At 46.6% G+C, this 17,709-nt stretch overlaps 1 protein-coding gene across 3 annotated transcripts in view; it reads right to left on the bottom strand.

Annotated features, from left to right (window-relative positions):
* The window catches only part of Osbpl10 (oxysterol binding protein like 10), a 224,393-nt gene that overhangs the window by 9,726 nt on the left and 196,958 nt on the right, over nt 1-17,709 (bottom strand). For 2 of the 3 annotated variants that reach the window (XM_036193290.1, XM_036193292.1), the window contains 2 exons: nt 16,812-16,961; nt 4,803-5,283 (listed from right to left, as the gene is read on the bottom strand). In XM_036193290.1, coding sequence (XP_036049183.1) covers nt 4,803-5,283; nt 16,812-16,961 — 631 coding nt within the window. The remainder of the gene's footprint in view (nt 1-4,802; nt 5,284-16,811; nt 16,962-17,709) is intronic. The other variant, XM_036193291.1, reaches the window with a different exon arrangement.

The raw sequence follows: 17,709 nt of genomic DNA, 5'->3' as shown, positions 1-17,709 counted from the left end.
CCTGAGTGCTCACTGGTCACCAGTCTCCTGAGAACTTTGTAGGGTGCCCTCCAAGGCCTCACAGCATCCCACCAGATAGTGAGGGTCATGGTTTCAATGTACACAGGGGACAACTGATGCTAAGGGACACTGCCAATCCTGGTTTCTCTCCTGAAACAAAGCTCTAGAGGGGAGAGAAGTCGAGGATGGGGAGTAGGGAGGGAGAAGAAAGAATGAACGTGTGCATGGGGGCAGGGAGCGGGGTAGATGGGACACAGGTCTGGAGTACGGTGAAGAGAGTGTGATGTCAGCTCTCATTCACGTACCCCGCAGTTCCTGGAGCTACAGTACACACAATACACTATAGGCTCTCAGCTAAATCCATGAAGGTCTGAGCTCCTGCCCATGGACCAAGAGTCCACTTCTGTGAACCCATGGGGCCATACCAGTCTAGACCACCAAGCTTGGAGTGAGGCTCACTCACAGCGCCTGCATGGAAATGGAAACAAGTGAGGGCTGAGGACGGCTCTGTGAGTTCACAGCCTCGTGGGCATGACAGGAGGTCTGCTACTGTACTTAATCCCCCCTCTGGCCAGGAATACAATTGAGGACACTTAATTCAGATAGTAAATCAGCCTTCCTCCATCCTACCCAAAACATACACGGTCAGAACAGACTGGCTTCCTCACACCACCTTCTCCAGCTCATTACAGCACTGGACTCTACTAACTACTGTCCTGAAAGAAACTCAGGCTCCCGTGTTCTTACTATGACCTTGACCTTCTGTACCTCAGAGAGATACCCCACCCCTGCCACCCATGGCCTGATGCTCCATCATCCCATGCACACACTTACTAGGGGAATTAGACATGACACTCACATTATTGTGGCTTCTTGATACCAAGGGCCTTGCAGAAGGATCTAGCCTGAACAAGTCTCAAAACCTACTTTTGTGGAAGACTTTCACAAACTGGGAAGCTTGAGAAGACAAAAAACAAGAGCTGGCAGGTCGAAAAGAGACATCACAGGTGTGGTGGAGCACACCTGTCATCCAGAGGCTGAGGACAGAGAACACCAGGGCTACCTGGGTGACACAGGGAAACCTGACCCTGTCTCAAGGAAAAAGGGGAAAAAGCCACCAGGATGGTCCTGTCAGTCTTGGTCCTAAGTTCCTTGATTCCTCAAGCTCCAGCCACATCCCCAGAGAGGAGTTCTGGCAGGGAAGAGGCCCTGGGACTCTGGAAGGAGCTTCCAGTCACTCCCAGGCCTCCGTACACACTGCAGGTTTAATGGCTACTCGCTGGTTTTGAGGGTCAGTTTTCATTGTCGGCCCCATGTAGAATCACTCAGAAGGGAGTCTCGGGGAGGAGTTGTCTAGACAGGCTGGCCTGTGGGTGCACCTGTGAGGGGGTTCAATTGGGTTAACTGAAGTGGGCAGGGCCATCCGGAATATGAACAGGGTCATGCCACCGTTGCAGCCCTGGGCTGAACGAAAAGTGGAAAGGGAGGTGAGCACCAGTGTGTCTCACTGCTCTCTTCCGATGGGGACACACTGTGACCAGTTCTCTCCAGCTCCTGCAGTGACTTTCCTGCCATGATGGACTGTCACCTGGAACTGGTGACAAACTTTCTCCCATGGTTGCTTTTGTATTTTACTACAGCAACAGTGAAGGAAATGAAGACAGTAGCCCCCTTCCAGGTGGCCAGAGTGTCACCTGTCAGATGAATGGATGGATGAACGGAGAAGACAGCCTTTCTAGAGACCATTATCAATGAGGAGGTAAACAAGCCTGCAACACTGTCTGCATGAAATGAGCAGCAACCTGGGGCAGAGACTTCTCTAGAAAACACCTGCATTTCATCTACAAAGAGCTGATAATGCTGGGCATCATGGTGCAGGCCTCTAGTCCCAGAACTTGGGAGGCAGAGGCAGGAGGATCACTGCAAGTGCAAGGCCAGCCTGGGTTAAATAATGAATTACAGGACTTTGAAAAGAACCTGTTTTAAAAATAAAACAACAACAAAAACAGCTAAAGAACTTATTCTGTGGGGAATTTAGAATAAGTAATAAAATCAAATAAAATAACCCAACACTAATTTTTTCCTAATTTATCTATCTATCATGTGGATGTGTGATAGCCAGAAGAAAATTGTGGGAGGAGCTTCTCCCACCATGTGTCCTGGAGTTAAACTCAGGTTTTCAGCCGAGTGAGTGCCTCTACCTACTGAGTCTTCTTGCTGGTCCCAATTTTTGTTTTCCAGTGGAGGTAGATGGAATTGCTCCTGGTTCTAACTAGAGACCCAAGGACACAGCTCTGCAAACTCAGACCTTCCTCGGGGCCTTACCGAGCCTGGCTCTGAACTTTCCACTCAGCCATACAGCTGTGGGGACTGCCTTATGGCTTTGATCCAGCAGTGCTGCCCGGGTGACACTGTGGCCTGCCTCTGAGGAGAAGGCTCAGGAAAAGGATCCCAACTGATGGCAGAGGACAGAGGACAGGCCTAACCGCACATCTTCTCAGCAGCCTTGGCCAGGCCCATGGAAGGTACCTGGGCCAGGCATCATTCTTTCTTTGCTCAGTCTCCCCTTCACAACGTCCTGAATCTGTGAGCCTGGGAACTTTCTGGAAGTGTGTTGTAAACTCAAGAAGTCCCCAGCATGGGAGCTCACACAAGCTGCTACCTAACACAGCCCACAAATAGCACCCGCTGTTCTTCTCTCTCCCCAGATCCTGCTGGAAGTAGTTCCCTTAGGTCTACACTCAGCACCACAGACAAAGGCCATCCAGGTCACCAGTGACCTCCAGGCCCAGACACCAGCGGTCATATCTTATCTTCATAGAGTTGCCCACCTTGGCCTGCTGCAGCTGCCTACTCCTCCCATGGATACTGTCCTGGCTGGTTTTGTGAGTCAACTTGACACAAGCTAGAGTCATCAGAGGAAGGAGCTTCAGCTGAGGAAATGCCTCCATGAGATCCAGCCATAAGGCATTTTTCTCCTTTAGTGATCAATGGGGGAGGGCCCAGCCATGGCGGGTGGTGCCATCCCCGGGCTGTTGGTCCTGAGTTCTGTAAGATGGGCAAAGCAAGCCAGTAAGCAGCTCCCTCCATGACTTCTACGCCTGCATCTGCCTCCGGGGGTCCTGTCCTGTTTGAGTTCCTGTCCTGACTTCCTTTGGTGATTCTGATGTGTAAGCCAAATAAACCCTTCCTCCCTAACTCATTCTTTTGGTCATGGTGTTCTGTAGCAGCAACAGAAACCCTAAGACAGACACCCTTCTGGGGAGCTTCTCTGGATCTGCTAAAGCCTCCATACCTCTTCCTGTGGGAGGACAACAGGGACCAGGGTTCATAATGAAAGCTTCTTGGCCTTGAGGACTTTAAATGACATAAGTTTACCTTGGCCAGGGATTCCCCTGGAAGAGTGCACAGCTCTCCACAGGAGCACCATACTCAACCAATGGTGAGCTACATTCTTCCTCCATACTCTCTCCACTCAGCTATACACCCTTCTAGTTGCTCATAGCAAAACCTTCAACGAGGGCCAGCAAGGTGGCTCGGGCAGACAAAGGTGCCTGGTGACCACAGGACAATGAGTTCAACTCATGGGTCCTACGTGATTGGAGAGCTGACTCCTGCACACGGTTCTCTGACTTCCTTATGCTCACGTGCCATGCATATATGCATACATGCGCACACACACATTTTTGTTCTTTAACCACCACCTCGGGAAAGAACCAGATGTGGTGGCTAAAGCTTATAATCCTAGCACTTAAGATGCTGAGGCCTGAGTACTGCAGAAAATTCAAGGCCAGCCGTACAGTGAGGACCAGGCCAGTCAATACTACAAAGGAAAATCCTCTCTCAGAAAACACACCCCTCCTCCCAAGTTTTAAAGCGAAAAGAAAATCTACCTCAGTGACCCTTGCTCTCACACCCACAGGCACACCCTCTCAGCCCTCCTCACTTCAAAACACAACTAGACTGTTGTGGTTTAGACCTTAATGGTCCCCTAAAGACTCATGGCTGATGACCTGAGTTCAATCCCCAGGATCCACGTGGTAGATAGAACTAATTCCTGACAGTCTGTCATCTGAGCTTCATATGTGCATTACACACAATTCATTACATGTAATTATAAAAATTTAAAAAGCTGAATAGTAATAAACCATGCTGAAGGCCTATGTGGGTTTTTTGTTTAGTTTTGCTTGTTTTTGAGGATGAGAACTGGAGAGTCTCAGATGGATCTGTGACTCGAAAGGAGTTAAAATAAGCACTAATGAGACACCACAACTTAACGGGCCTTGTTGGGTTTCTTCCCACAGTGAACAAACCGTTCACGGCTCTTCCCTAAGATGAGAAAGTGCTGTCCATCCACCAGTGAATAACCAGCCTTGAACTCACTGCACCATCCCCAGCGCAGAGCCAAGGACTTGCCTTGAGGGGTTTCTCTGAGCAGCTTTCAGTAGGCAACCGTTATCCTCACGGTCTGGGAGCCGGAACACTAGGGAAGGCGAATACATTTAGGGCCACACACTCATGTGTGGTCACATACTTAGGGCCATCCACAGACCACCTAAAAGGACCTTCTGGAAGGCAGTGTGCAAGTGCAGTGTGTGCAACAATACAGGTGAGCCAGAAGCTGTGACCCACCCTTCTTTCATCAGCTAGTGCCACTGAGAAATCAGCCAAGCCGGCCCGACATCCACCCCTCTCCACCCTCCCACCACCATTTATAAATAAACGTATGCACAAAAGCATCCATTGCTTGTCTCAAATGCAAAGAGCACTGGGTAAGACTCCAATTCATGATGATGGCTTACCTTCACCTATCATGGAGACCCCCACAGACATGCCCATGAACTTGCTTTTGGTCCATACGTGAGTGTTGACACACAGTCTCTTCTCCTTGCACTCACAGTAGAAGCAAGAGACTGGTGGATGATGGGACACCTGCTCAGCCACAAACCTGAGTTTATAGCTTTTACTAGGGTCGTCGGCCATCGGATGCTCATGACAACTGATGGGAGAATGGGAAGAAGTCCGCTTTGCTTTGACTCTGTCCTTAGGGACTTCCCAGGAGCAGTGGAAGGTCTCGCCGATAATGGGGTTGTAGGGCTTCTTGGCTAGGGTGCCTTTGCGACCCTCATGGAAGGCTGTAAGATAATACTCCACAAAGCTAATGACTCTCTCCTCTGGCGTCGCCCCGGCAGTGATGGCCAGCAGCAAGTCGGGGTGCGCCATAAAGTCTGCGTACATCTCCAGCAAGGACCGCTTTTCCAGAATGAACGTGGGGAGCACCACCTGCATCAAGGGCACAAAAGCAACAGGGCTCGTGAGTGCCTGGTCTGAGGAGGGGCTGCAGCCACTGCAGAGTAAGCCCCAGAGACCCAAGCTGGGAGTGAGGCCTTGACAGGTGCCTCAGTGACAACTCAAAGCGGGTAGGAGTGACAGTGGTCGGCCGGCTCTGTGCACAGGACTGTTCTGAGTGGTTTTCTTCTTTGCTCATCTGAGTTAATACAAGAGCACATGCTCACTCAAACTCTCTCTCCTTTCTCTCTTTCTCTGCGAGGGCTCTTCTAACACACCTTTGTAGACTCCTTGAGTCTCTGCTAACACATGTCCCCGTTCCATCCCCGTCACTGAAAGGAGAACAGCCTAGCAAGGCTTTTTTAAATTATTACATTGTATCTATTATTTTATTATTACACTGTATCTATTACTGTTGGGGGACACCCGTGGTAGCCAGAGGGCAACTTGCTGGACTTGATTCCTTCCACCACGTGTTTAACTCACATCGCCAAGCTTGGCTCAAGGACCTCGACTGCTAAAGCCATCTTTTGAGCCCAGAAAGGCTCTTCTTATCCCTCCTTCCCACATCAGCTACAGGACACTCTCTGTGCCTCCACAGAAAGGGCCTCCGTGTCCTGTTGGTCCAGGAGGCCAGGCAGACAGGGTCTCACCACCAAGAGTGTCTAAGTGGACACAATATTAGAATGGGGCCCATTTGCTAGCAAGAGTGTCTAAGTGGACACAATATTAGAATGGGGCCCATTTGCTAGCAAGTGGAAGAGGACCATCCTCAGTCCATCTGTGGAACTGCTCCACAGGGCACCCTGTGACTGAAGGAGAGACCTGAGTAGGACGGACAAAGGAAACCCCAGATTCCTACAACCTGCTAGCCAGGTACCTAAAACAAACAGAGGTCTCCTGAGCCTGGTACCTCCCATGGCCCTAGGGTCCCTGCAAAGTAATCCACTCATTAGGCATCGGAGCCCACCCATTGGGCATCAGGGCCCCCGCTCATCAGGCATTGGAGCCTTCCCATCGGGCATCAGGGCCACCCATCAGGCATCAGGGCCCCCTCATCAGGCACCAGCTACAAGGCAGTGCTTTCTCCACCCTTGATTACCTCGAGGCAGGAGAGAGAGCAGGTAAAATTATGGAGACATGGCAGAAAAGCAGCCCCTCACCACAGAGTCTGGTTGAAGCCTCTTGGAGGGTGGGAATTAAGACTCAGGAGCACAGTCCCCACAGGCTATGCTGCTGAGCAGGCTGTCAGCACAGAGGCAGGAAGCCAGGCTAAAGGCCCCAACAGACCAAGCATATTCACTCCTCTCCCAAATATTTTCTGGGACTCTCATGAACACGATTATTAACTTTATCCAGAGTGAAGCCATCATAATTCCCTGTATCCCTGAGCTCTCCACTTGAACTTTGTAATCCTGCCAAGTCTGCCTCAACTCTCTGGAACCCACACCCACACTCATTAAATTCCCTGCAACCCTTTGAAAATAACTTCAAAAAAATTAAAAAGCACCAAAGTTGAGCTGGTTAGACGGCTCAGCGGGTTAAGGTATTTGTAGCCAAGCTTGTTGACCTGAGTTCAGTCCCTGGGACCCACATGGAAGGAGGTGAAAGCCAACTCCCCAAAGTTGTTCCTCCATTTTATGCATTATCAGCACACATGCTTCCTCGATTAGCAAAATAAATAAGCATAGCAATTTTTTTTTAATCGAAAAGTCCTATCTATGTGACTTTTACAAAGGAAATGGCGTGACCCTTCTTTGAAAAGCCCACACCCACGATCTTGGTCATGTTTTAATCTCCCCCCAAGAGCATCTCTTTCCTTTAGTCCTGGAGCTTAAAATCTATATTAAAATCTCTTTTAATAAACTTCAAATCTACGCTGTGGTGGCTCATCCCGAAATTCCTTTCTGTGAGGAAGTCACAAATCTGGCTTCATCTGATTTGAGGTCCCCTAAGAGAATAAAGAGCCTCTCCTTAGGTTGTTACAGACAACAGCTTGGAGTCGTTCCTCATCCCCACCCTACCATCGACCTCTGTCTCTGTCTCTGTGTCTGTCTGTCTCCTCTCCCCTCTCTCTCCTCTCTCTCCTCTCCCCTCCCCTCTCTCCCCTCTCTCCCCTCTCTCTCCTCTCTCTCCTTTCCCCTCCCCTCCCCCCCCCTCTCCTCTCTTCTCTCTCTTTTCCCTCTCTCTCTCTCTCTCTCTCTCTCTCTCTCTCTCTGTCACTGCAGCCTTGTTTTGTTCCTTTCCAAATGGATTCATGGGGGTTTCAAAGCTGGCAGGCCATCGGGTTATACAATAACTGATCTTGAATATCACCCGAGCTTACAGATCTGTAACTATGACTCCATGCCAGGCTTCCCTTTAAAGAAATTGTTTTTGGTGTTCTGTTTAATTGTGTGTGTGCATAAGTGCACATTTAGTGCAGGTATCTATGGAAGCCAGCAGAGGGTGTCTCAGATCCCTTAGCAGGCATTTTAAGCAGCAGTGAGCCACTCGGGTGCTGGAAACTGAACTCTGGATGAGCTGTCCACCCAGCCCAGCATGCTGGCTTTCGAAAAAGCTCACTGCAAGTGCTTTGGATACAAAAGAAAAGATGTCCAGAAGAGAGAAAGCAGGCAGATGTGTCTTCAAAGCATCGTGGTTTCAGAGGAAATCAGAGAAAGCCAACCCCACTGGGAGGCACACTTTAGCAGACAGCTCTTAATATTATTTATCTGTCATTAAAAGGCATGTAAAGAGAAGCAGCAAGATATAAAATGAAGCACAGAACACAATCCAAGTAAATCCATTCAAAGCCTCAGAATGTTAACTTGTCTCTAGACGATAAAGAGCTGATTTACATTTTTGTAACTTTCTGCTTTCCTCAATCAAATGCAGGAAGAAGAAAATAGTAATCAAATGACAACTGTGTGAATCAAGGCAGATTCCTCATTTTCTTTCAGCCATAATTCAACTAAACTGAGAATCCAGGTGTCCGGGGATCTCTCTGGGCCAGGTGTGCACTCTACATACACAGCCTTGGGACGGCACCTTTCCCACTAGCTGTCTGTGGACTCAGGTGATCTCTGCTGAGCTCTGTCTGTGCCACTCTCCTACTGAACAAGCAAGTAAGACCACCAAGCAAATGTCCCCAACACTCCCATCCTTTCTTCCACCCCCGGAGTCACTGGAGGCTCTGGAATGGTTAATTTGAATTGATAAGAAACATTCAGGATACACGCCTCTAGCTATATGTCTTTGAGGGAGTTTCCAAAGACACTGAACAGAAAGGGAAGGTTCACCCTGCATGTCAAATAGCACCACCCCACGGGCTCAGAACCTAGATGGAAGAGAATCCACGCTAAGGACCAGCATTCATCTCTCTCAGCTTCCTGAGTGGGGGGAGGGGAACAGGAGAGAAAGACAAGGAGAGGAGTGGAGTGCAGGAGAAATACCTTTGCTCTTAGGAGAAACTGGTTAGAAAGATGCATGGAAACCCTCTTGGTGGCCTGCAATGTACTCCAGAATGACTCATCAGACAGCCAACACACACACACACACACACACACACACACACACACACACACACACGAAGAGGAAAAAGACAGATGATCGTGTGTTGTAGAATAATCTTTTTTTATACTGTGAAGATGTGTCTTTGCCAAAGTACTTTCTGATTGGTTTAATAAAAAGCTAAATAGCCATTAGCTAGGCAGGAGGTATAGGTGGGACAGCCAGACACAGAGGATGCTGGGAAGAAGAAAGGTGAAGTCGCCAGCATGGGAGTACAGATTAAAAGATATGAGTTAAGTTATAAAAACTAGTTAGAAACCAGCCTAAGCTACCGGCTGAGCTTTTTTTTTGTTTTTTGTTTTTTTTTTCCTAGAGTGCTTTTATAAATAATAATAAGTCTCCGTGTTATTATTGGGGGGCCAGCCTGACAAAAAGGTCTGACTACAATCACCCTAAAGGAAACAGGAGGAAGCAGGAGGGGAGCAAAGTTGGCAGAGGAAAGAAGTAGGCATTCACAGTGGGCCAATGAGGGGATGACCAGATAGGAGTCCACTACACTGTATTTACAACTTCACTGTTGAGCAACGGTTCTCAACCTTCCTAATGCTGTGACTCTTTATACAGTTCCTCATGTTGTGCTGACCCCAACCATAAAATTATTCTCATTGCTACTTGCATAACTGTAATTTTGATATTGTTATGAATCATAATATAAATATCTGTGTTTTCTTAGGTGACCCCTGTGAAAGGGTCATTCACCAGGAAGTCAAGACACACAGGTTGAGAACCACTGCTGTAGCTCAAAGAATGCCCAGATTTAAAGACGAAAAGGCTTCCCTAAGAACTGGGATGGCACAGAGAAGGTGGCCATTTTTGCACACCCTATCTCATACTTGCTGTGATCAATGTCTAGTAGGGGTCTGCATCCTGCACTTTCAAATGCTGCCACCATGGCTTTGGCAGAGCTGGGGGCTGGAATAGCAAAGGCTTGAGCTAAAATATCTGTCTCCTCTCTCATCTTCTGCTGGGGTACCATGGGATTTGAGATGACGACGACCACCAGGGCTTAAAGCCTATACCAGAACTTTCCAGCCAAGACTCAACCTTTTTACTCCAACAGATCTCTGGCCAGCTCTCATTTCTGTCTCTCGAACAGCTTCCTGTGGGGAGGGGGCTCCTCCTCCTTCTCAGGGTGCATTTATAAATAAGTCAGTTGATCAACTGCTTCCTGGGGAGTGGACACCAGAGATATGGAGCCAAGAAGTGCTGAGTACTAATTGGGCTGTCTGCCTCCGACAGAGATTGAGTGATGGCCCCGCTGTTTAGACTCATGGCATCCAAGTGGTCTGGCATCAGTGGCTGCAGATTTATTGAGCCATCAATAAGGACTGCCTTTCCTCCCATTAACATAATTAAGACAATGAACTACTTTGGGAGAAGTTAAAAATAAATAAATAAAAGGGGGCCTGCACTAGAGATTCGGAGGACAATTCATTACATCGAGGGTTGTACCAGTTTAGAAGTGAGTAGCTCCTCTTCAGTTTCGGCCCTTAGAAATCTGAAATAAGTGATCACACAGCCAGGAAGGCAGAGGACAGCAGAAAGAGACAGCAGGGAACAGCATGTCGTTCCCCTCCCCCACCAGGGAGCACGCCAGACTCCTGTGAAAGATGCTGCAGATGGGCATTGCATTTTTTCCTCAAAGACCCATTAACAACCTCGGGAGCCATCTGCATGATGTTCTGTGTTCAGACTGGAGAAAACACCTAGTGCAAGCCCAACAAGCCAAGGGGCCCGGCGCCACCGCCAATCCTCTGGGATTCCAGGGACCAGGGAACTTTATAAAATAAAGGCTAAGTACTTTTCCCTCCTCAACCCTCCCCCTCCTCATTTATTTTTGTATGTGTATGTTTGTGTGTGCAGATGCACATATGTATATGAGTGATGTGCACATGTGTGCATGTGGAAGCCAGGCAACAACTTTGGGCATCATTCCTCCAGCACTGTCCACTTTATTTTCTGAGACAGGATCTCTCACTAGATTTGACCAAGAAAGCTAGGCTGCTTGGCTAGCAACCCTGGGATGATCCACTTCTGCCTCCACAGCACACACACACACACACACACACACACACACACACACACACACACACATGTCATCTCCCCAACCACTCTCTGTTTCTTTACTTACCTGACATAGCTGGTTGAATGTCCTTAAGGAAATTCCTTCACCCATCTTACAGTGCCCAGACTATTACAAAAGACATTCATCACAATATTTTGTTGGATGGAAAGAGTTTGAAATCAATTTTTGATTCTCCTTCCAGGTAACCAACGGTAAAGGCGATGTTTGCTGTTTCGGGATTAGGCTAGGCCTCTGGAAATGCAGTCATGAGCTAATAAAGCAATAACGCAAGCTTCACAGCTGCTGACCACAGCCCTGCACCGAGTCTCCTGGATGGCCAACTGGCCATCAGACAGCTCCTGTCAGGCGTCTTTGTCCTTCCATATTTGATCTGAGCAATTTCAATTTCTCAGTCTGTTCTACCATCCATGACTCCAGCCCTGAGGTTTGCAAGCCGTTTTGAAAGTGTGGTTTACAATGAGAACATTTTGCACTGTGACCCAGCACAATAGAACTGACATCAAAGACTCTTACCATACCCTGATATTTTCTGTCATAGTTCAAGTCTTAGAAATGACTGACTGTCTGACCCACTAAGTTGGTTTTACAACCCACTGGTAGGCCGGGACCCACAGTTTGGAAACACTGTGATTTTAGATTGCACTCGGGGACCAGGCCACCTACATGCCCTCGGGATTAACTCGAGCACCATCTCAGAGTCCTATCCTTGTAATCACCAAGGATAGGAAGCTAGTTAAAAAGCCAAGCATTTTCTAGTAGATACATTCAGCAAGAAGGCTGAAATTAGGGGAGGAACTGAGTAGGCCTTACTCACTCAGCAGAGAGACAGGGATCAGCCATGTGCTACAAAAGAAGAGAGAAATGAGGGATTTGGGATGCTTAGTGTGGGCCTTGTTGAGAGTAGCACAATCATCCAGGGCATCAGATACACTTATACTGAACCCCATGAAAACATTTCAAGGCAACTTTCTGAGCGGGGGAGGTAGTTCAATGGTAGAGTGTTTGCCTAGCATACATAAAGACCTAGGCTCCATCCCCATAAACTGCATGAACCAAGAGTGTTAACATACACCTGTAATCCCCACACTCAGGACGTAGAAATGGGAGTATCAGAAATCCAGAGTTAATCTTGGCTATACAGTGAGTCCAAGGCCAGGCTGGGACACACAAGATCCTATTACAAAAACAAAACAAAACAAAACAACAAAAACAAAATGGGAGCCAGATGTGGTGTCACACACCTATAATCTCAGGCCTTGGAGGCAAAGGTCATCCTCAGCTATGCGGCAAGTTCAAGGGCAGCCTGTGCTACATGAGACCAGCCTCAATAAATAAAACCCCAAAGTATTAAAAAAGGAAGCTTATCTGTCTTCTTGGAGCCCCAGTCGAAAGATGATTACAGATACACAATAGGACAGATTCAGATGGAAAAAACTTCTAAATGGTTTACAATGTGTGTAAAAATATACGTAGGCTTGGAAGAGAGAGGAAAAGGAATATAGATAGCTATATAAAGACAGTTTTATAGATAGTTTTTAAAAATAAAGTCTTTAAAGAGATAGTAAGAATAATATGATAGTTAAGCCAAGGGTTGGGGATTTAGCTCAGTGGTAGAGTGCATGCCTAGCAAGCGCAAGGCCCTGAGTTCAATCCTCAGCCTCACCCCCCCAAAAAAAAAAACAAAAGAAAGTTAAGCCACGTAAGGATGGAAATTACACAAAGAATCTGGATACTGCATATTATTATATTGTTTTGGAGATTTTTTTTTTTTTTTTTTTTTTTTTTGAGCTGAGGATCAAACCCAGGGCCCTTGTGCTTACTAGGCAAGTGCTCTACCACTGAGCTAAATCCCCAACCCAGAGATTTTTTTTTAAGACTTATTTGTTATGTATACAGTGTTCTGCCTGCATGCCAGAAGAGGGCACCAAATTTCATTACAGATGGTTGTGAGCCACCATGTGGTTGCTGGGAATTGAACTTAGGACCTCTATAAGAACAGCCAGGGCTCTTAACCACTGAGCCATCTCTTCAGCCCTATTTTGGAGATTTTTAAGTACAGAGAGATGTTTGATTGTAGGGGCAACCAAGTTAAGTTATTTTAAGTTATCTTGTCTTCAAAATTTATGTCTAAGGATATGTTGCTTTGGAAAAGAGGTTCTGCTTTTGTTTCCACAGAAGATGAGAACCCATGGATTTCTTCCAGGCTAATACGGTTTAATCAACTAAGACCCCCTGAAAGGTCTCTGATGACAGCCATGGTCCAGATGATCCAACGTCCAAAATAGCTTAAAAGCAACTGATGAAATGATTCAGCCTCACAGACTACTACAGCCAAGATTTAACTAAAATTCTTAATTTTCTCAGGATCCCCATAAGATTAACACTGCCCTCAATCAGCGGGAAGTAACCTAGAGGAGTATGCCCACATTCCCCTCCCCGCAAAAAATGGATTATAAATGTTTGTCTTTGTTTAGGAGTTGGTTACAAATTGTTATTGGTCATAGTCAATCACATTCTAAAAGAAGAAGGGGGGATATGATACAGAAATGTAGGATATAGATATGATAGGATAAAAGGGTAGATTACTGAATCTACTTTTAAAGAGCAACAACTTGTTTGAAGTATTTTACATTGCTATAGATTTTTGTTTATTGATACAAATTTAAGGTTAATTTTGTTATACTGTACGTATATTTCTAATATTGTTTAAGGTATTATGTTTATGCAATTCATTTAAAATTATAAAATATAATTTAAAAATATAGATTAATAGTCATCTATGATAACCAAACTTATAGTCATGTTAATTAAGTTTTTTTAGGTATACAAAAGTATATTTCAATCAGGCAGGTAATCTTCAAACACTTCAAAGACCTGCAGAATATGGCATTTAAAATGTTTTAAGAACTTAGACTTTTCTGGACAGTGACACAAGTCTGCTCCTGGCAGCACCAGTTACTTCAAAGAGGATGATGAGCATCAAAGAAACTCATTATGGAGTTTGCTTTCTTTGTAGCAAAAGTTAGCTAGCTACTGGGCAAAAAAGTACCCTTGCCTTGACTGCTTGACAGGATGCTGTATAAACTGGACATGCAGGATGCATAGGAAGGTGACCACTGATCTTTGCAAGGTAAGATGGTCCTTCAGCTTCCTGTTTCACGGGAGAAACTGCCTGATATTCTATAGGACATGGGGAGATGTGACTGATGAACTTTGCCACAATGGGCAGAACAGTCCTTAAAATTTCCTGCTATGCCTGAGACTCTAGACCTATAGGCTGAAGATGGATGCCCCAACATTATAGAGGAACTTTGGATGATGGTCCAGGCAGCCAGATGTCTCTGTCACTTCTAGATTTATGGAAGTTACTTGCCATGCACTTCCTGTTTACTCAGGTAATATTATATCCTTCTGGGATCTTTGATGGAGTTGATAGTGATAATTATTCTTGTTCCTTAGTCATGATAAAAGATAAATTAGATATAAAACTTTAGACTCACAAAATAGGATAAATGACAGGATATTTTAATTTTGCCAAATACAAATAGACTAGATATTGTAACTGTAATTCTTGCTTGATAACTGTTTTGTTATGTATAATTTTACTATATTAAAGTTAAAACCTTCCTTTTCGATTAGACAGAAAAGGGGAAGTGCTGTGGGATGTCTTTCTATATGCTGTAAGTATGTGTGGCTCCTATCGGATAATAAATAAAGCTGTTTTGGCCTATGGCAAGAAAGCTTACAGACAGGCAGTAAATTCAAGCAGAGATACAGAGAGAAGAAGGATGGGTAGGGAGAGATGCAGTCACTGCCAAAGGAACAACAAGATGCCAGCAGACAGGTACTGCCACAGCCACGTGGCAACATATAGATTAATAGGAATGGATTAATTTAAGATGAAAGGACTAGCTAGCAAGAAGCTGAAGCCATAGGCCATACAATTTGTAATTAATATAAGCCTCTGAGTGATTATTTTATAAATGTCTGCAGGACAATGGGTGGGAGAGATTTGTCTAGACTGGTGGGCAAGGCAAGACCAGAGAAACTTTGGCTACAGTCTTTTCCCTGTCATCTCTGAGTGATGGGTCACATGCTCTGTCACCTTCCTCTTCAGAGACTCCTTGGACCTACAAACTTCCTTGTCCACTCTTGGCTCCAGCCCAGTCTTGGTGAACTCACTGGTGAAGATTTCACCGTACACAAGCAATGCTAGAAATGTTCTGTAGGCCGTCCTCTCTGGGGAGCTGCTCTGGCCTCCATGGGAACATCCACAGTACCCTGGCTGGTCTTCAGTGCCGCCCTACCCCATGTAGGCTGTCCCATCTCTCAGTTCATTGTTCTTTAGCCAGTACCACAGAGCCCAGCATCACACTGTGGCATTTTATAAAGATAAGAATGGCAACACAATTGTTTGGTGTCCAGCACTGGGCTAAGCCCTCTGCCTGCCACCTCCCATCTTACGACCTTTCCAGAGAGACACCATGACCAAGGGAACCCACATAGACCAAACTGTAAGCTCTCCGTCACTTTTCAATGCCCCAGGACTCCAGGCAATGTTCAGTTCACTTGCAGGGCTGCCTTCCTGCTGCCTCCAGAATGAGGCCACTGCCGAGGTGAGGGGTGAGCTATCTGCCGCTCTACAAGACACAAGTGGTTGGGACACTGGGCTCCCTAGATTCACTCAGGAAGAACTCTGTGTGCCTGGAGGGCCATGACCCTCTCCACCCACCTCTGGGTTTGCAGTCACCAGCAAGGCCACTCACCCCTTACAGACTTGCTGTGAAAGCTAATGGCAGCCTTCAGAAGGCCTGAAGGCTGTGCAGATACAGTGGCCTTGCTCCTGGCTCCATTCCTTCTGGGTTTTCTCTCCATGGCTGTGGTGTCACAATGATCTCTGCAGGCTAACCTTCTCTAGGACACTGCCATGAAGCTATCATTCATCCCTAGTTCCTGGAGAGCAAGGAGTAAGCACACGGTAGCTCCAGAGAGCCAAAAGGAGGCTTTCTAGTCTGAATGAAAAGTCACCCAAAAGAACGATCTTCCTGGCTGGATGTGGTGGTATACACCTACAGCGTCAGTGCTTTGGAAGCCAAGACAGGAGCATGGCTTGAGTCTGGGATTTGAGGCCAGCCTGGATAATAGACATCAAAGTTCTACCTCAAGAAACAAGGAAAGGTAGACACAAGGGAGAGAGGGAAAGAAAAAGAAAGAATAAAGGCCAGAAGTGGTAGCATTCATGTATAATCCCAGCTCTTACAAGGTGGAGAAGGCAGGACGGTCAGGAGTTCATAGGCCAGCCTTGGCAAGAACAGAAGTTTGAATCAGTTCAGGCTACAGGAAATCCCCCGCATTTCTCTCTCCCTCCCTCCCTCCCTCCCTCCCTCCCTCCCTCTCTCTCTCTCTCTATCCCCTCCCCCTCTTATAAGGGAATATGGAGTGGTATAAAGTATCTCTCTGTGTGTGGTGAGTACATATATTCATATATACCTGTGTATGGTATGAGAAGTATCTGTGTGTTTTAATGTATGTCAGATATATGTGTGGTATCTGTGTATGTGTGTGAAGTGTCTATGTATGTTTCTCTGTGTGTGTAGATGGTATGTGAGATGTCTGTGTGTGGTATCTGTGTATGTTTGTGTCTTTGTATGTGAGGTGCTTAGGTAAGTGTGTTGTGGTATCTGTGCATGTTTGTATGTGAAGGGTGTGTGTGTGGGGGGGTGAGGTATGAGGTTTCTGTGGGTCTTTCCCAGTTATTCATAAACTATCCACAGTGTTAGCCAGTGCTAGCCCTTCCCAATTCTGGCTTCCCCACCTAGCCACCATGAGAGAAAGCAAGGCCTGAAGACAGACAGACGGACGCACCACAGCAGCGTCAGCCCACCTTGGTTAAGTCCATGCCCAGTTTCAGTTGTGAGATGAGGTGAAGGATTACGCTGCGCTGATCCTCCAGGGCGCCCAGCTCTGTCTCTTCCTTGTCTTCATTGTCGCTTTGTTCCTCTTCAGACAAAACCAGTTCAGGGCCCGAGTTTGGCTGAAATAAAACCATTGACGATCATCAGCCGGTCCCTTAGACTTCAGGAACACCCTCTGATTGGATGTTTAACCCACAGACTTAACGGTGACCACACAAAGCCAGGGTGCTCCCAGGCCATGTCCCCACAGAGCAATCCTGCCACGGGCGGAGGCTGAGCCTATCGAGGGTCAGGTCTTATGCTACGGTCACTTGCACCTCCCTTATCACACGCCCCATATCTGGGCTTAGGCTTCCTGGATGGGAGGACTGTCCCTGGTTTAAAAAATAGACAAACAATAAGTATGAATGCTTTTTAATAAACCATCAGGCATGTCCGCCCTGCAGAAAGCATAGCTATATATATTGTGATTACTTTAAGTGTATTTTTGTGATTAAAAATTTGTGTGTATGTGTGTGTGTGTACATGTGCATGCACACTCCACAGTACCAGTGTGGACATCAGAAGACAATTTTCAGGAGTCAGTTTTTTCCCTTCCACCATGCAGGATACGGGAATAGAACTCATGTGGTCAGGCTTGGAAGGCAAGTGCCTTTACCCACTGAGCCCTCTCATTGGCCCTTGATTTTTTAAAATATTTTTGTATTTACTCAGTTTGATAACTTAATTGCAGGCCTGCAGAGTGAACTTTGTAAGATGACAACATCCTATCACAGTATCAAAAGGCTGGACAGCTCTACCAACACACAGTACACACATATGACCCCCAGCCCAATCTTGCTACTACAAACACAGCCTCTGAACTTA

Source organism: Onychomys torridus, chromosome 7 (genome assembly GCF_903995425.1).
Source record: "Onychomys torridus chromosome 7, mOncTor1.1, whole genome shotgun sequence".
In the NCBI taxonomy this organism is placed as follows: domain Eukaryota; kingdom Metazoa; phylum Chordata; class Mammalia; order Rodentia; family Cricetidae; genus Onychomys; species Onychomys torridus.
The sequence above is the reverse complement of the archived record's forward strand: the minus strand, read 5'-3'. Positions and strand labels throughout refer to the sequence as shown.